The sequence below is a fragment of the Mauremys reevesii genome, linkage group 16 (assembly GCF_016161935.1).
Source record: "Mauremys reevesii isolate NIE-2019 linkage group 16, ASM1616193v1, whole genome shotgun sequence".
NCBI lineage: Eukaryota > Metazoa > Chordata > Testudines > Geoemydidae > Mauremys > Mauremys reevesii.
In genome coordinates this window covers 10,403,424-10,423,074 of record NC_052638.1, presented here as the reverse complement: position 1 = coordinate 10,423,074, position 19,651 = coordinate 10,403,424, and the positions used below count along the sequence as shown (strand labels likewise).

The window sequence follows — 19,651 nt, the reverse complement described above, 5'->3', positions numbered from 1 at the left end:
TGGAAGCACTAAACACAGCAGCCTTTGAGCTGGTGCAGGAGAACAGAAAGTGAAATGGACTAGAAACAGAGTGAAACAAACCGAGCTGGTCTCAGGGTCCAAGTTCAGTGAAATGCAGGGTAGAAACAAACATGACCAAAAGGGTGTGAGCAGACATAAGGAAAAGTCAACTCCGTTTTTTTAAAATTCTTTGTGGTTTAATTATTTAAGGGGTTCTAAGTAAGGCAGTAAAGGATCTGTATTAATCTATGTGGTTTAATTAGCCCGAGCCTGTTAGTGTGATGCCATTAAGTCTCCAGAGAGTATGGACGCTAAATTGGTTAATCAGGCCATCTTGAGAGTCTCAAGCCAGCCAGCCACAGTGTCAGAGCAGGACCAGAGCCCAGTTATTAAAGCCTCCAGGGCAATCATGAGCTGCAGGCGGTGCAAACATAGTGAGCCAGAACCTTAGCACAGGGTAAATCCACTTGGTGCCAGCCAGCCGTACAAAGGAGCCAATCAGGCAGCTCCCAGTCCCCCTGACTTAAAGCCTAAGGCCATTGTGTAGTATATTCCTGCCCCCACAAGGCCTCTTCCTGCCCCTTATGCTAAAGGAGTCAGGGAAACAACAGAGAGGCTGCCATAAAGCCAGGGTAGCCCATGCTGGGGGAATCTTCAGCTGCCCATTTCGGGCAGTTTGAAGGCCCTTTGCACTGCTCTTGCCATGCAAAGGGACCTTGTGGGCCACAATATGACATGTTAATTGGCGTTTCTCCATTGTCCTGCAATAGGACACTAATGTTAACCTAGCAGGATTGAGCAGCTAATACATAAAGACCAACGCCCAGCTACAGAGGAGAAACTGCTCCTTTTGTTAACAACTCTTTCCGACTTCATGAACTAAGAAAATGCCAGCAGAGTTATACAGAGACAAATTTTGTGGTTGAATTAATCAATGGATAAAATGTCTTGCCTGCCTATCTGTCCAGTTACTGATCACTATTTCCTGATGTCTCCCATTCCTTAAAAGGGAACAGTGCTCACTCGCTCTCTTCCCCCGGTCCCCTTCCTTCTTTCCCATTCAGTGGCTTAGGGTATAGAGCTGAGTTTTTAAAATGAATGAATCTAGGAGAATGAGGGCACTATTGTGGGAAAGATCTGGCATTTACTTTTTTTAATAGCTCTTAAAACTAAAATTTGCTTAGAGTGGCTTCCAGTGTTATGTAGTGAGGCCGCATAATAAATTCATTGGCTAATGAATAATATTTACACCCATGATAACAAACCTGGCTCATGGCTAGCTGAAAACAGCCATGTGACAGTCAACGAGATTCTGTTATTTACTTCCACAGAGTTGGGCAACCACGTATATGCATATAAATGTGCATTCTGTCTGGTTGCAGCTAAATTCAATGAAAAATGTTAGTCACCTGCTCAAGAACTGCTTTACATTTTAAAACATTTTTGAGGGGTTTCCATGTATTTCCAAAGGAAAGATTTAGGGACCGGTCTTGCAAGAAGGCCACATGCCCCTAACCAGGATGGGTAAGGAATGGTGTCCCTAGCCTCTGTTTGTCAGAGGATGGAGATGGATGGCAGGAGAGAGAGATCACTTGATCATTGCCTGTTAGGTTCACTCCCTCTGGGGCACCTGGCATTGGCCACTGTCGGTAGACAGATACTGGGCAGGATGGACCTTTGGTCTGACCCGGTACGACCGTTCTTATGTTTTTAAGTCAATCACAGTCCTGCGCATGGAGGATTTTCAGGATCAGATCCTCAGTCTAGTGTATGGAATACCTGACCATGTTAGAAGGCAGGACATTCAGAATGTATGTTACAGTAACACCATACTTCTGTGAACACCAGCTATAGCGTTGATCCCACAGTGAAAAAAGTTTGGCATGAAAAATGTATTTTCCCCCCCATCAGAAAATTTCTACATGAATACTTTTCAGTCAGGGCTATTTATTTCCTTTTCAATTCACGTTTCATAGATGGCAGTAAAGAGACCCTTGTTATTTATTTAACTTCGCTCAGGTAAAAGTGTGTGCCCCTTTAACAGAGCACAGCAACAGGTAATGAATGTCTATATGACACAACAGCACCTCTCCCATTGAAACAAATCTGCCCTAACAAAAAAAATATCTAACCTACATGGATATTTAAATTCATAATGTAAGTCTGCTAGCTTCAGATAATGCTGACAACGATCTCTCTGGTGGGGATGGAAGTAAAGCACAATACAGTAACAATGCTACAGCGATTACTGCCATAGTAATGTTTAGAAGTAAATAAAATAATAATAATGCCTATGTAGTAATGTGCATCTTCAAAGCACTGTGCCAACATTATTTGACTCCAGGAGAATGGTAATGGCGTTATATTGGGCTAATGTGTACATAGGGTCATTGCACTCTGGTTTTTTCTCATTGATGTTCTTCATACATAGATTTCCTTTATCCAGGGCTCTCTTTCAGATGCAATTTGTGTATTTTTAATCCTAAAGTCTTTTCAATCAACCCGTTGTAAGTATTAGTTTGGTTCATTTGGATGCATTTTGGAAATTCCATAAGGTCTATATATTCACTTTCATGCAGTTGTTTTGTATGTTTGGTAGAATCGCAGAAGTTAGAGATGGAAAAGACCTACCATCTTCCTGCCAATGCAGGTATATTGATCAGTCCTCCATCTATCAGGGTTTCTAGAGAATTTTTCAAGTAGTAACTATGTACAGTATGGAGGTTATAGAAAACAATTGGATCTATCCAGAAGGGCCTCTCAATTCTCCATCATAGTTTCTGAAATAATAACTGGCTCCTTCCTTTGAACATGATCTCAAACTTGCGTCTGCTCTTGTTCTTTGGGAAATGTTTTACTGAACAGTGAATCTTGCTTTGTGACCTGAAGATGGCAAGGGTAGGATTCTTACTGATCAACCTAGGGAATAGGTTACAGAGCTCTGGGGCCTGCAATTGACAAGGTTATTTTTCTAGCTCTGTCAAATTCATAAATTACTCTCATAACACCCGGGGCCGATGAGAGGAGCGGGAAGCCGGTACAAATTACCGGGGCCCGGTGGTCTGGAAGGGGGCCCGGGACCCAGCTTCCCCAGCTTTGTCGGCCCTATTTAGCCGGTCCACCCTTGATGGGGGGGGCCTGAAAAATTTTTTAACCAGGGTCTGAACCCGCTCTTGGCGGCCCTGATAACACCCAGGACACATGCACTGGTCTGAGAATCAACCTCTCAGTTGTTTGTGTGTCAATCTCATTGCTCTTCTCCTCTAAAATGTTCAAGGGATAAAAACCCTCCATATCTCTGTTTTCTTAACTCAGTGACATCCGGTTCCACGTCCCTCCAGTGCAGGTTTGTTCTAAGTGGTACATTTAATAGTGTTGTGTCTAGTTCCGTTTTAAATGACTTAGGCAGTAGAAATGCCATCAGCTCTCTTGGGAGACTATTCCACAATGTAAACAGAATTCATTACTGGGCCGATGTAACTATTGCACTGTATGACTTTGACAAAGGACATTTTCAACTTAGCCTTAACTGGGGCCCTGTTTTTGCACTTGTGGTTTTGTCGGTACAATAATCAAAGAGGCAAACTTGCACTGGCAATTTATGGACACAAAATTGGTGGCCTGTGTCTAAAATCTGGCCCATGATGGTTACAAGAATGATAGCAAATGGCATTTGGATTGTGGGGAGGGGTTGTTTGTTTGTTTGTTTAAAGGTAAGTTTATGCAGAGAAAAAAAATCTTTTTACTGTTGAAAGGGCCTGTGGTACCGTATATTCTGGTCTTTGCAGTCCCAGCAGTCCATGCTTTAATGACTTGTGTATATAATTGTTTATATGAACTAAGCATCTCAAGCCATTGAACATGACGGAATGCAATTGGGGCAGTGAAAGAGTGAAAACACTCCGTTTCAGGATATTCTGTGGCTTCTGGCAGCTAATTCACACTAGCTCAACCTCATCTGGTCTTTTTTCTTTTCATCCCTTTCTGGTGACAAGTCCTATAGCACCATTTAAAAAAAACACAGACCTCATGTGACCCTCACCAGATTACGAGAGGGACATTTAATTAAGAAGCTGCTGAGAAGCCACCGAACGCAGTGTTAGGAGTAGCGTCCAATACAGAGAGAGTCACTAAAAATCTCTCTTAGGGCTTGTCTACATGAACAATAGGACTGCGACAAGCTGGGGGTGATTCTACTCCACAGTAACCCGGCGTGATCTAACTGTTCGTGTGCACTCTGCTGACACAATAACCGTTCGTTAACGGGACTAGCTCAAACGAACTGTTAGCACGCGTCAGCAGGGTGCGCACGCTCGCGTGGGGGTAGATCCACGCCCCAGCCTGGCACAGTCAAACTGTGTGTGTCAATAAGCCTCTGAGTCAGAGTCTTGGCACTGAAGAGCTTCCCGCTACGAGCACCGTCTCTCATGCAACCCCCAACAGAGAGACATCAGGAGGGCCAGGACACTGGCCAACGAACAGAAGTTTGGTTCATTTTACTTCTTCAATATGTTGAATCCTTTAGGGTCAGGACTCTTAACAAATCCTGCTGTTACTAGGAGATTTTCAGAGACAGACTGAAGACTTTCAAGGGGGACAAGGGCATAGGATAGCGCTGACACAAACAACTCTGCTCCTTTCAAAACTAGGAGCATCACCATGATGTGTATTTAGCATGACTATAGCCCATAGTGGTTATGGAGCAGTAATACCATGTGTCTGATGCTACTTGGCTGGCTGGTATCTACTGACTGATACATAAGTACTGTGTGCACTGTGGAAGCACAGGGCTACCTCAATACATACCTCAATTTCCTCAGTAGTCCCTGATCTGGCATTCCTGCAGTAATGAGTTTCACCACTGTCCCCTTTTCTCCCCATGCAACCGAAGACGTATGGTACCCTGCAGAGTGAATGCCAGACCAGCTGCTGCTCAGCTGAGATAGGCAATTGAGCAGTCACCAATAGAGCGCGCTGGAAAGTTTGACAGATTTTTTTCATTGAAAAAAAACCTGATTCATCACAACCAAAACTGCTCTGGAAACAGGTTTGAGTTTTGACAAATTTTCCATCTCAAAAAAAGAAAAAAGTCAACGTTGTTTGAATGTTTTGTTTCAACATTGTTGAAATGAAAAAATTCTGGTTCAGAACAACTTTCCATTAAAAAAAAAAGTAAGCTAGTCAGACTGGACCAAAAGGGTTCAAAAAAGACAAAAAAAGTCAATCGAAATGAAACATTTCAAAAATAATCAAAAAAGTTACAACTGACCCAAGACCAAAAAAATCCAGTTTTTTAGTTCACAAATATTTGAGTTTTTGACTTTTTGTCCTCATTTGAGATGGGGAAAAACAGCAAACTCTTGAAAACTGTTTCCCATCCAACTCTACTCATCACTGCATAGGGATGGCCAGCAAGATGCATAACTGAGCATGGAAGCTTCTGTTTTCTCTGCCTCGTGTAGGAGGTGAGGGCTACACCATTCCACCCAGCAGAAAAGACAGGCCATGCAACATGGGGCTTGGGTATCTGAGGAAGGACATGGTTATGATTTCAATAAATAGGTTGATTTGATGGGGGTGAGGAAGAGCCTACAGTCTGCTTTATTCTCTAGTCCTCACCATTTTCTAGTTCCCCTGAATTTGAAAGCAAGACAGATCACTTTATGACCAATAACAACAATTTGTAATTCTGCAGACTCAGATGAGACTAATGAAATGTTGTGCTTCTGGGCACCCATGGATAACTGCAAGATTCAGGAAGTATATGCCTCCATCCCCATGTTTTGCACTGTACAGGTGGTCAGATACATTATGGGGGCTTTTCACCTTTCTTTGAAGCTTCAGGTAGTGGTCATGGCTAGAAGCAGACCTTTGGTCCAATCAAGAATGGCAAATGGTAGGTTGTGTCATCATGGGAGGCTCTGTTGCTGTCCTGTGCACTCTACTAGGATTCTGTTCTGTTGAATACTAAGTAACTGCAAGTGGATTTGATCTGAAGAGAATAAAACTGTCTCCTTGTCTTTTGTAACTGTCTTGTGTTATATGAGTGTCCTGTGTTAGAAACGTGCTTTCTAACCATTTCCCAGAGTTTGGTTTGGTAAACAGTCTCCTTTCCTAAATCTAACTTTTTCTTTCTCTCTCTCGCCTGTCTCTCTCTTTTCCTTTCTGACCTGCTTCCTGGTGTAGAACCGCATGCATGAGTCTCTCATGCTCTTCGACTCCATCTGTAACAACAAATTCTTCATCGATACCTCCATCATTCTCTTCCTCAACAAGAAAGACCTATTTGCCGAGAAGATCAAGAAATCACCTCTGACCATCTGCTTCCCTGAATATACAGGTATGTGTCATGACTTGCACAAGCCCAGCCTACCAGTCAGGAAGCAATAGACGAAAGAAGTAATCTTGCAACACTGGGGTGCAGATGAGATGTTATATGGTGCCTTGAGGGGGTGTCTGTTAGTATTGATGGGTGTCTTACGGACAGTTCTTGTGGGGGTAACACTGAATGGTCCTATGCTGTCAATATGACATGCAAACCTCAAGACACCATATGAACTTACGACGCACCAAAATATAAAACTCCACTCCCCGGCTATAGCAGGCAACCCTGTCATATCATCCCAGTCAGATGTATACACATGCCTAACTTTACTACGGTGAGTCATCCCATTGAAATCAATGGAACTACTCAGGGTTGTAAAGTTCACTACATGTGTAGTAGGTGTTTGCAGGACTGGGGCCTGAGTTACCTACTGACAGTATGGCCTCTTCTTCGAGAGGGTGGGGTCTTCAGACCAATCTGACTTCTGGTGTTTGCTTTGGCTATAGCTGGTTGGTTGTCAGAGCAAAAAAAATGACAAAAGGTCATTTTTTGTTTTTAAGGAAAATTCATGGCACACAATAGTTTAATGGATATTAAGTTGTTTGTTGTGGGAAATTATGAGAAAAGTCAAATAAATATCCCTTATAGTACAATATAAACTATTGAACCCCATTGAATAACATTTACCAAATAATTTAAACCCTAACAAAACCAAACTGCATTAAAATGATAGGCAGCTACATTATCTAAAAGTTCACGATGGAGTCTTGCTCCAGTAGCAGGATGGCTGGGATGACAACGTCCAATGATTTTTATAGTGAAAAAAACCCTAAAAGTTTGACAAACATACAGCAGACCCGTCTCTCCGACAGGAGCATAGGAGTCCCAGACTGGATCAGACATGTGGTCCATCTAGACCAGTATCAGGCTTCCAACAGTGGCCAGTACGAGATGTAAGGTGTAAGAACCCCATAAGTAGGCAGATGTTGGATAATCCTCCAATTAGGTCACATATAGAAAGATCTCAGATTGATATATGTACAGAGAGAACTTTAGAGCAACATACAATCTTTAAATAATCAACATCGCCCCAATGAGATAAGCATGATTACCTCCATTTTACAGATGGGGAAAACTACAGCACAGAGAAGTGCCCAAAGACACATAATAAGTCAATGGTGGAGTTGGGTCTCGAAGGCATATTTCCCCAGCTGCTTGTCCCACCTACTGTATTAGATCACGTGGCCCTTCTGGTCTCTTGCCCGAGACTCCACAGCAAAATAAAAGCAGAGGACGCAGGACATTCCAACTGCAAGTCCCATGCTCATCCATCCAGGCCATGGTGCCAAAGTGAATGGTTTGCCCCAGAATTGGCATCGTTAGCAAAAATCCAGTGTTAGTTATGTTACCATCCAAACAGATGGAGAGTGAGCGAGTTCAAGGAGTGAAAAGCACAGACTTTGGCAGAATTATTTTACACTCTTTAGCCTATGTGTGTGCTGCAGAGGGACTTTCTAACTATACTTTCACATGTCATTCAGCTAAATCATATGCTACCCTCACCCTCAACCAAATCCGTACATACAGATCCATGCACATTAAAGGGCAGAATGCAGGGTAAGTACATAACTCCCACACTATGCGGATGACAGAAAGAAGAAAAAAGCCTTTAATGTGGAACATTCCAGTAGTTAAAATGGACCAGCCCCAGAGCAGAGGGAAGATGAGGCTTCCACCCACAATTACACAGTTAGGAATGGTCAGCCATTCGATCATTCCCCTTCTTGAATAACGAGGATGACGTTGGAATTTTGCGGAGGACATGATTGTGAGTCATGAACGTAAAAGTCTTCTCTGTGATTCAGTCACAAACCAGAAAAAAAATAGTTTATCCCTCTTCTTAATTATTTATTAATGGCAAAATCCTATTTCTCTTTAAAAAATTAAGGGGGGAGAAACTTAACCCCATATGACTGGCAGCTCAATGGGCCACATAAGGGGCTCAGATCTGTGGAAGAACCAGTTATACCCTATGGCTGCGCCTCTTAAACCGACCTGAAGAAGAGCTCTGGGTGAGCATGAAAGCTCGTCTATCACCCACAGAAGCTGGTCCAATAAAAGCTATTCCCTCACCCACCTCGTCTTGGTAACACCCTGAGATCAACATGGCTACAGTAACACCGCATACTTCTTAAACTGTGTTATTTCGTATCTTTGGTAAGGTTTCTAGCCTACAGCCCTTACTCATGGGAGGGAAGGCTGCAGGATTGGGCCCAGTGGTTCTTAGAAAGTGCAGGGATGTTTTTACAAAATTTAGTGCTAATTTGTTTCTCACGTATTTATTCCCTTGGAAATTTTTAGGTTTTGTGGAATTTCAGGAGAAAGGCATCCTGCAGGCAAAAAGCTGTGATATCACAAAATCCCAGCATTGCCCAGGGAAAACAGCTTGGCATGGAAAACACGGCATAAAAAAGGCCTTGGAAACCAAGAAACAATTCTGAATTGGTAACAAGAGGCAAAACTGCTCAAGATGCAGAAGGTTTCAAAGTGTGTTGTAAATATTTTGCACACTTCTGAAATCTCCCTTCTAGAGCTCGGCTTTAGCGACCATGAAGGGGATTCTTTAATAAGGCTGCTGGATACAGACAGACCCTCTGGTCATTCTCTCGGACGCCAAGACAAACACAGCCAATGCTGCCTAGTGCTCACCAACAGGGTCTCCCTTTGTGCTGGTCAGGAATAAGGGAGAATGGAATGGACTGCTGTCTATCAAATTATCCTCCGTAGCCCCCTGAAACAGGTTTCTACACCGCTGGGGCACCACGTTGTGGCTACATCTGGGGATCAGCTCTCACCTGGTCTGACGCCTTCTCCATTAGTTGCTCGCTCCCTGGTCTCTCTCTGAACTCGAGGTGCTCCCTCTTCATGCCCTGGCCCTCCAGCCAGGTCACTGTAGTCCTCCCCTTCTGGGGTATCAAAGTCCCACAGGAGAAATCGTCTGTCTGTGGTTTAGTCAATCTTCTGACCCACTTTGAAGTTTGGGGCACTTTCCCAGTGGCCAGTAGGGGAACTGAGGCCCACCCACTACTCTGGGTTCCAGCCCAGGGACCCTATACCCAGCAACCAGAGTCTGCTCAAGCACCAACCCTGTTGCTGTGTCCCTGAGCTCTTCCCTGCCTCTTCTCTTCTCTATCTTCTGGCCCATTTCTGGGTTTACCCCTGCAGCTTCCTCCACTTCCTGTGGCTACTTCACCCCTCTCAATTCCTGCCAGAGGCTGTAGTCCAAGGCAAGATACCAGGGCTTACTGTCCCCCGAGAACTCCTCCTTGTCCCTAGCCAACTCCCCCGCCCCTCTCTCTAGGGGGTGATCACAGATCACCTTCCTGCAGCCCTTTTCTCTTATCACCAACTCCCTCTGTTTATAAGCCTAGCCAAGCTCCTCCCCCAGCTGGGTTTCATCAGCCATTAGGCCTATCAGTAGGGTGAGCATCTTTCCCTATGGTGAATATGGGACACCTGAGAAAACTACTCATATTCAAATGAGTTCAATGGCAATCGGTTAGAACTATGCAGTAGACACATACAAATTAACATCAAGTTGACTGAGCCCTTGTTAAAAAGAATCACTGCGGAGTTGGATTTTTTTTATTTACCTTTTTATCTTTAAGGCTTTAGGGTTCACACACACACACACACACACACACACACACAAACCAACCCTCTCTCCCTGCTAGGCGCTCTTTGCCCTCCATGCCTGTCTGAGCCCCCGGGACGCCTCCGCCTATCCTGATACCTGGTGCCGCATCTTCCCGAGGCAACACGTGGAGGGGCACACAGGGTCACGTACCCCCACTCCCCAGGTTTCTGCCAGGATTCACACCAGAATGTGGCCAGCAGCAGCCTTTTGGCACTGCGCAGGAGGGAAGGGATGGGAGCTGCTTCCAACTGCAGGTGGGGGAAGGGATGACCTGGCCCATATCTTTGCAGAGCTCATCTTCTGCGCCCGCCCCCCCCCCCCCCCCGCTCCTCCATGGCTGGAAGCAGCTTGTCCCTTCCTGGCCATGCACTGTGGAAAAGCAGTTAAGACCTGCAGGCTGCCGCTGGCCACTGACATAACCCAGCCGCCTCCTGCCCCCTGGCTAAAGCGCAGGCAGGAAGGGGTTAAGCCCTAAGGATGTATTGTGCACCAGGGAACCTCACTGCAGGGGCTGCAGTGAACCGGGCCAGAGAGCTGGCTCAGCAGGGGTGGGTGCCTAGGGATGGAGCACCCTCCCTGGGGGCAGGACCCTGGGTGTGGGGGGAGTGAAGAGGGTGCTAAGCCCCTGCCCAGGGGGCTGCATGAACAGGCTGGAAATCGCTTCCCCCTCCCCTCCAGAGCTTAGCTGAGGGGTGCAGAGGCTGCCCTGTGCCAGGGCTGTGCAGGGCCTTGGTACACGCAGGGGTCAGCTCCTCCTGGCCAGCGCCCCAGGCCAGAGGGGCTTGGGCTTTCCCAGGGCACCAGCCCAGTGTGGTAGGGAAGGAACCTGCCGGCCAGGCTGCTGGTGAGCTGAGCGCTCCGAGCAGGGGCTGGTTCTCCGCACAGCCCTGGGAGCAGGACACGCCCCATCAAGGGGGATATGGAGGCGCGGCAGGGCTGGGCCAGGGGGTGAAGGGGCAAAGCAGAGAGGACAGCAAGAGGGGTCGCATGTCAAGGGCCAAAGGATGGGCAGCAGAGGCGACGTGTAACCAGCTGCTGCCTGGCGCCTGCCCGCACTCACCAGCCACCGCAGCTTGCAGCCAGTGCCAGCCGGAAACGGGACGGGAGGCGGGGCCCTGCTGGTCACGCACCAGGGGCTGCGCAGACGAACCACCAGGGGGAGCGACCAGCCCTGTGCGCTGCAACTTTGCCCCACCTCCAGCCTTGCACCCCCATCCCCAATGTTGCTACTGGATCCCCGCCCACCGACCGACAGCTGGTAGCAGGTGAGCAGGGATCCAGCAAGCAGCAGGACCTGCCAGTACTGATGCGGGGGTGGGGAGAATAGAACAGGGATCTGGCAAGCAGCAGGACCCGCCAGTACTGATGTGGGGCGGGGGGATAGAACAGGGATCTGGCAAGCAGCAGGACCCACCAGTACTGTTGGGGGCAGGATATAGAAAATACTGGACAATTTGCCTGTTTTTAAGAAAAGGGCGGGACACCTGCAGGAGAGCTTAAATATGGGGCTGTCCCTTTAAAAATGGACATCTGGTCACCCTACCTCTCAGGCCCTGGCTTTCCCCCAGATGCAGCCTGTATGGTTAATTAGCCTATTTCACTTGTTGGGGCCCTGTGGGGGGTGAACACCCCATCATACCCCTCAGGCGTTAGAAGGGTTATTACTGAGCGATTATAGAGCATTCAGGCCTAGATCCTCAAAGGTAATTAGATGCCTTGAAATCAATGGGCGTTAGGCACCTAAATACCTTTGAGAAACTGGGCCTCAGTCCCTTTCTCAGAGGGATTCAGCCTGTTGCTTTCACCTCATTCCTAGCCCCAGCCAGTCCAGGAAGCAGGACTAGTGCCTGGAATCAAACTGGTCTCAGGACATGCCACCGATGAATCATTTGGCCCTTGCTCTTGCTTTTAACATGCAAACCTATGTAGTTGTTCAGTACAACATTGTTGGACATTTCTTCCGCTTACTGGCTCTCTCCTGACAGGATGCTCATTTTACATCAGTCCAGGGATGGTGCCGTGGATGCACTGACCCATGAGGTGCACCCACGTATCATCGCTCACCAGTTGGGTGTGTGCAGCAGAGCACACCCTGTCGTGTCTCAGCACATACTTAGCAAATAGATTCATGGTAACAAGGCTGAAACAAATCAAATACAAGTAACAGCATCAGGATGAATCCTCCCAAGAGAATAGTTCCACTGGTCCTGAGGAAACCCCTGGATGGATTGGAGGCGATAATCAGCTGCACCTGTTTAACAATCCTCTTGCGCATCACTTGCTAACCCATCCCGCACAGCCCCCTTCAGCTGGAAGGAGAAGTGACTTCAGCTTCTTTCTACATAGCCTTCCCCTTCTCTCCTCTTTCACCCCTTCCCCCCAGCTCTGCGCTGCTCCAGAGGATGGGCTGGGTGCTCAAAGGAGATGCTGAGCAGAGCGGAGCAGGGCCAGCAGAGTGGGGGGAGCAGGAGAGGAAAGAGAAGGCGGAGGAAGAGCTTTAGGAAAGACAGACCCCTCCTGAGTTAAGCTGGGCCTTGAAGGAGTGCTCTGGCTGGCACAGAGGCTTTTCCATGGGTGCCAAATTTGTGTCCAAATCAGATCAATGCTCCATTTTACAATCCACATTATCTTGTGTACGACTGCTGATTACACCTTCCAACCCACCTGAGAACTGATCAGCCCCTCATATGGGCCTCCCTGGGATTTGGATGCAGGCAGCCGACAGGCTAATTGGGCCCCAGCTGTGTTCCCCTTCCCAAGAAAATGGCAACATCCTGTTTAGGATACAGCAGAGCAGACTACGTACAGTCCCTCTGAGGTTTAAGCCAACCACCTTCTCTCCTTTAGATGTGATCTAACATGGGGATCTTTGCTCCTCCAAGAAATAGCATTAAAATAAAGGAACGGAGCCAGAGAAAGAGAGCTTGAAAAGGAAAATAAATCTCCAGATAATAGCAGCTCTTCAGAAGATGACTGGCTTGGGGCATTTCAGCAAAGGGCCAGGCCTCGACGCTCTCACCATCATCAGCTGCTTAGTGTAATAACATGTATTTTTCAGCTGTAACAACTGATCCTCCACTCTCTCCTGACCATCAAGCCAACATTTGACAAAGACTTTGAGTCCTGCCCTGTCTAATAGGCTGTAGGAGCCAGATAGGCCCCTTAGCAAACACAGGCCCTTCTGGACATTTCATTTACACAGTACAAACTGTTGCAGCAGCATGTAGAGTGGGACCTCAAAATGGGCCCAAGACAACGCTGGCCTCCACCCACCCCTTGGCTTGGGTAAGGTGACGAGGTTCTCAAAATGCACCCCCAAAAGCCTGTCACTGCAGACTGGCTGGGGAAGAGGTGAGACCTGTCACTTAGGTGGGACCAGGCTGCCGATGGAGGGTGGAGCTTTCTCTCGCCCTAGTCAAGGGGCTATTTCCCCTACCCCTGCCTAGAAAGGAGCCTGGTGCTTCTTCCCCAGTGGGGAGTCCACACGTGTCCTCTCTCCTCACTCCTGGGCTGAGTCTACCACAGCCAGGGCCTCACTCTTGTCAGCTTGGGTGATGCCACCACCTGCCAGCCTGGCAGTAGCCCCTGGTGAGGGTGGTGCCCATGCCTGGAATCACAGCTGTCGGCGCTCTTCCCGTGGCAGGACCTGGAGGTTGTGGCTTCCCGCAGCCACAGCAGCACCCCCTGCTGGAGAGGGTGCTGAGTCCAAAATAAGACACTGAAGAGTCCTGTTATAAGGCTCCAAATTTCCATGACTGACTACTGGAAAATGGGATTGTCTGTGGGAAAAACAGGACACCTGGTGACTTTACATGGGCGAGTATTCAAAGATGGCTGAGTTTGGCAGCCCAAGTCCAGACAGACAGATAGATGTTGCAATGTGCCATCTGCAATCAGGAGCAAGGGGCAATGTAACAGGTACTTACCATCTCTGAAAAAAGGGAGATGCAGGGAGCAGCTGCAGGTTGCAAAATGGCCACCTTAGGTCTGCAGCTGCTTGTCTCTGCCTAATTTACAGGGCCACCTCCCAGAAAGGCTAGAGGGAGGGAAGAGAGTTACCCTGCACTGGACTGAGTTAGTAGGAAGCAGGACGCCGCCAAGGAAGGTGCCCGTGGGGAAGGAGCTGCACGGGTGCCTGTCACTGCTATCTCACAGTGCCAGAAGATGGTATCAGGGACAGTGGTTTTTCCCTTGTTGTTTTTACTCAAAGGTTAGACGTAACGGGGAGCCCGGAGTGGGGATGCTCCTGTTTCGGTTTACTTTAACCCCTGTCGCCTGCTCTCACTGCCGATTCCTTATGCCTCACGGCTGGGCAGGGTCTGTCCTACGTGCATTCCAGATTTGGGGTGCTCTGTTGGCCTGGTATAGCTAACCCAGTCTACACGCCACTACTGCAGCCCCCAGATTGCAGGGTCAGGCATAGGTCGGGCTGCTCTGACTTCTGACCATCTGCCCACAGCCTCAAGTGTCCATGACAACAGCCAACAATAGGGGAGCACAGGGGCATCCCAGCCAAAGCCCCTGGCCAGGCGGTCGGAGGGCAGATGGTTCAGAGGAGGCTCCCCTCCCATTTAGCTGAGATCTAGCCAGGACACATACACCCACACCACTATGGGAAGGGAAGGAGGGTCTCAATCACCCTGGCTTAGAACCACTCTGTCTACTTGGTGCTACACCAGGAAATTCCCAGATAGGCCATAGCACCACTAAGCAGCTGGAACAGAGGCTAGACTCTGGCTTCTTGAGTGCAGGCATTTCATTCCTTGGCTACACTGTTCACTGCCTCCAACGTACTCACATGAGCCACAACAGGATGTCCCTGGAAGGTCCTGAGAAAGCAGCAGCAGCAGGTCTCCGCTGCATGTGTGGTTTGTGGAAACTTCCTTCTTCTTGGTTTGTAATAGGAATAATGGTGCTGGCCTTAGAGTCTACGCTCCATAAACCTAGCAGCAATTTCTTACCCCGTCTATGCCTCCACCAGGAACATTATAGCTTAATTAGATGGGTCTCATCTCACCGCAACAAAAGCACCATTGTTCTCAACAAGTGAGCAGAAGAGTCACTCTGAGCCATCTTCACACATCAGCTCCATGTCCGGCCAAACTTCCTGTTCAATTTATTTTTCTTCTTAGTCACATGTTAGTGAATGTCAGTGCTGCTGAATGATGCAGCCTTGACAGCCCTGGAGAGCGAAGCCCCGACGTAGAGACAGGCCCAGTCTGAAAACTGGGTGTCTCCCCTCTTTGGAAAAGTTTGGATCCTGATTAAAATTTAGACGTTGGCCCCATCTCTGTAAGAAACCTAAACCCCAAATCTCAACCCCCCTGAACTGTGGGAAAGTTCAGGACAGAGCTGCACAGCAATCTACCCTGCTAACGCTGACCAGAAGAGACCACTGCTAGAGTGACAAAGTAGATCAGTCACATGTACATGTGTCACCATCAGTCCTTGGACTCCCAGTTGTGTCTGCTTATTAGAGAGGGTGGATAACTGTTTACTAGAGACCATCTGCTCATTCCACCATGGCAGCATCTTTCTTCAGTTGTTGCAAAGCTGGGTTGGATTTAAACAAGCAAACTGGAGAGGAAAGTCTCCATCATCATTCCCTTGCCAATGCCCCGAGCCATCCAATTCTTCCTGCTTTCCTCTTTGTGCAGGACAGGCAGGGCTGTCCAGCAAAACGGACCACCACTCTGCAGTCATCTTGTAGTTAATGTTAATTAGTCAGTACTTAGCCGAGTGTGCGTTGGTTTTGCATCTGGGTGCTCCAGTCAAGTCCATTCCCCCTGATCTATTTGATTAATACAAGCCTGATTCCGGTCTGTTACAGCAATGTAAATCAGGAGTAACTCCATTGTACCAAGGGAGGAGAAACTGGCTCTGGTGGTCAGTGTTGTAGGGTGGTTATTAGAAGCGCCTGACGCCCTGTGAAATGCTACTGATGTGATTCATAGGCAGCCTCCATTTCTCACAGGTTATTACAGTGTCCATTGTAATAGCACTGACCATAATAATCCACCTACTGGGTATTGCTGGAACTGCTAGATACTTGAGTATCAGAGGGGGAGCCATGTTAGTCTGGATCTGTAAAAGCAGCAAAGAATCCTGTGGCAACTTATAGACTAACAGACGTATTGGAGCAGGTGTAACCCCGGAGGAAGTCTATAAACATTAAGGAATTCACTCTGGCTGTACAGTGATGTAACTGGGAGTATAATGAGTGCCTAGGCCCAGATTCACAAAAGTATTAAGGAACCACCACCGATTTCAATGGAAGCTTGGAGTCTAAATACCTTTGTGCATACGGGCCTAGTGTCCAAACCCGAGTTTGGTGCCTCGTGGTTCTTTGCTTTCCCTGTTGCCTTGTGTCTCTAACCACTACAGGAATAGAAGGAGCATGGGGGATGCAGCTCCCAGGTTTGCTGTAGGGATTTGAGTTGCAGGTGGAATGCAGAAAATCAAGCTCACGTTTAAGCCTTGAAATACGTTTTCATTTCAGCTTGTAGCAGTAGTTACATGGACTCAACCGTAATCATTTTTTCCCATTGTAACACTTGTAGAAAGGATCAACATGTAGCAAGATGATCTCCGTGGGCCCAGTTTCTTTTCCCAATGCACTAACCGGGGCAAAATAGTGAGATTCCCCAGCATAGCTTGGACTGTAGTAACCTGAGGGCTGGGTGTTGCTTTGGCTGAATCAAGCACTATTGGTGCTTAGGGCAGGTCTACACTTAAAAAGCTGCACTGTAGCGCTTTTAGTGAAGAGTTGTCAACCCATCTCCCCAAGAGGTGGTAGTTCTGCACTCCTATTGCCACAGCGCTGTCTACAGCAGAGGTTAGGTGGGCGTATCTGCGTCGCTCAGGGTGTGGATTTTTCACACTCCTGAGCGATGTAGTATAGACCTGGCCTTCGTTTTCCATGTTTGTACCGATACGCACTGATTAGCAGTTCCCTGCTGTTCCCAGGAAGTCACTGTACCGCTGGTGTCAATTAGGAGAACTCCATTAAAGTTAGTGTGGTACAAAGCAGGTGTGAGCACTAACTTTCTGATACTTTTCGTCTCGCACCATCTCTTTGTTTGTTCTCCCCCTATTGATAATGTGACTCCCAGCTGAAGATACAAATATCAGAGCTTCCAAGATATTTTCAGTGCATTAATCTTTGATGTGACCAGCAAAATAAGAACAAACATCAGGTTGGGCCCTTTTGGGTGTCTTTGCAAAGGATAAAGGCAGCCTTCAAGCTTGGCTGGTTTGTTTGCTTTTTAATTTTTCTGCTTATTTTTCACCTCAAGAACTATCAGGACCATCAAGTCTCATCTTCCCTGGGTTTTCTGGAAGTCTCCTGGTGATGTAGAGAACTGGAGTGGGAACTTTCTATAACTTTCATTAAAGGGACATAGAATACTGAATCTTTAAGAGGGAGGTTCATTCCTCCCAGCTGTTCATTCAGGTGTTTGAGTTAAATAAGTGTTTAAAAACAAGAACAATGAGCAAGATCTTCAGCTACTGTAAATAAGTCAATGTAGCTAGCCAATTCACACTAGCTGAGGATCTGACCCAAAGAGTTTTGAAATCCCTTTTCTTCTTAGTTGCTCACATTTCACTTGCAATGTTATTATCCCATTAGCTCTCCAGCTATCTATAGACTCTTCTGGGGAAAAAGAGAGTGAGTAGATGAGACCTGGTTTTCGAATGTGAACTACAAGCAATACAAAATGCCTTCTTCATGTATGACAACCCCATCTTTTCCCCTTTATTCCTTTAAGGGAAATTACATCAACCCCTCTCTCAGCCCTTTTCTTCCAGATCTCCCCAGAGCAGTGGTTCTCAACGCTTGCGACCCAATCAGCACACAGCTGCGGCCCATGTGACATCCTCAGGGCTATCCCAGTAGTATATATGTTGTGTGGATGCACATAACACAGAGCGCTGCATATGCAGCCCACAATGGTAAATAGGTTGAGAACCACTGCCCAAGAGCGTGCTCCTGCCTGCAAGGCCTCTGACGGGATTCTCTTTCTTTTCCTGTTTGTTTGCCCGCAGGCCCTAACACTTACGAGGACGCAGCGGCATATATCCAAGCACAATTTGAAAGCAAAAACCGCTCCCCCAACAAGGAGATTTACTGTCACATGACTTGTGCGACGGACACGAACAACATCCAGGTGGTCTTCGACGCTGTCACCGATATCATCATTGCCAACAACCTCCGAGGCTGTGGCTTGTACTGACACCTTCTCGTCCTGTATAGCAAAGCAACTCCTTTGGTAATGATCACGGCGTGAGGAAAAAAATTTTAAAAAAAGAAAAAAAGCGCAAAACAAAAACCGAATCAAACGACAAAAAACAAAATCATTATACTAATAATGCAAGCTGGTAAATAAAAAGGCATAATGACAAATTATATATATATAAATATATATATATATATATTAAAAAAAACCACAACAACAATCTTTTTAGTTTGTCTCAAAGAGCTGTGGACAGAACTGATTTCTCTGACAGGCTTCAGCCCTCCTTGGTATTGTCACTAGTCATAGAAATCAAATCAATTAAATAAGCCAAGAAAAATTACGCTGGCATTTGCTAAATGGTCTGCCCTCATTTTGAACCTAAGGTATCCTATGAGTTTTAAAATTGATTGTTTTCTTAAAACAAAGAGCAGTAATGTTACTTTTTTAACTCTTCTTTGTGGGGCGGGGCTTCAGGTGTAGAGGGGAAGGGGAATTTTTCTTTTCTTCTTTCTCCCCATTCCAGTTTCTTGGATTTTTTAGGTACTGCTGTTCGGAAGCTGTAAGTCAGCTGGTGCTGCACTGCAGTCTGGGTCACCTGGGCTGGGCTTTCAGTGCCTCTCGGTTCTGTTCAGCTCTTGTGGGTTTCAAAAACGAACGGAAAAAAAAAAGACAAAAAATAATAATAATAAAAAAAAGGACAAAAAAAGCAAACCCAAGCCACAATCTTTTAGGACTTTTTTTAACCGGGCCGCAGCAGGAAAGCATCCTTTATGTAACAAGCTCTTCACTTGTGGAATGTAACTTCCTCCCAAGTTAAAGCACAAGATGGGGAGCTTCGGGCTTTTTACCAGCGCGGGTTCTGTGAGAAAGAGGAGGGCCCCTAGTGGCAATCACACCCCAACACACACACACACACACGCAGGGGGAGGGATGTATTTGCCCATCAAACTCAAACCGTGTATCAGTGCCAACCTCACTTTCAGGTGGGCTTTGGGCAGGGGAGGGGAGATGGAATTTATTTTTGAACAGGGTTAAGGACATTACCCATTGTGATACTGTTTTACTTGGCAGTGAGGGATTCCCCCTATGATTTAATTGATTTCTTGATTGATTTTTAATGTATTCAAGCCTGGGCTCCCTTCTCTCTCTCTCTCCAGACCACTTCACGGACTCTCCTGTTGGCGTTCTCCTTACCGGTAGCATGACCTTTTGGCCTTTTGCATAAGACACAGCCTTCCTTACTGAGTCAATGTATAATGTTCTGAACATGGAATGATGGCTGTGTGTTTCCGTAGACTGCTGTAGATCTGGTTTTAGCTGAGTCTTTACATTTAGAAGCTAAAAGATTAAAAAGGAAGAAAAAAAAAGAAAAATGAAAAAAACCTTTTTTTC

At 46.8% G+C, this 19,651-nt stretch overlaps 1 protein-coding gene across 2 annotated transcripts in view; it reads left to right on the top strand.

The window, feature by feature from the left end:
• GNAO1 (G protein subunit alpha o1) overlaps nt 1-19,651 on the top strand; it is a 309,727-nt gene extending 290,076 nt beyond the window's left edge. The window contains exons 7-9 of one of the 2 annotated variants that reach the window (XM_039502945.1): nt 6,187-6,340; nt 18,069-18,292; nt 19,417-19,651. In XM_039502945.1, the coding sequence (XP_039358879.1) occupies nt 6,187-6,340; nt 18,069-18,256 (342 nt within the window). In that variant the 3' untranslated portion in view covers nt 18,257-18,292; nt 19,417-19,651. Of the gene's footprint in view, nt 1-6,186; nt 6,341-18,068; nt 18,420-19,416 lie in introns of those variants that run through there. The other variant, XM_039502944.1, reaches the window with a different exon arrangement.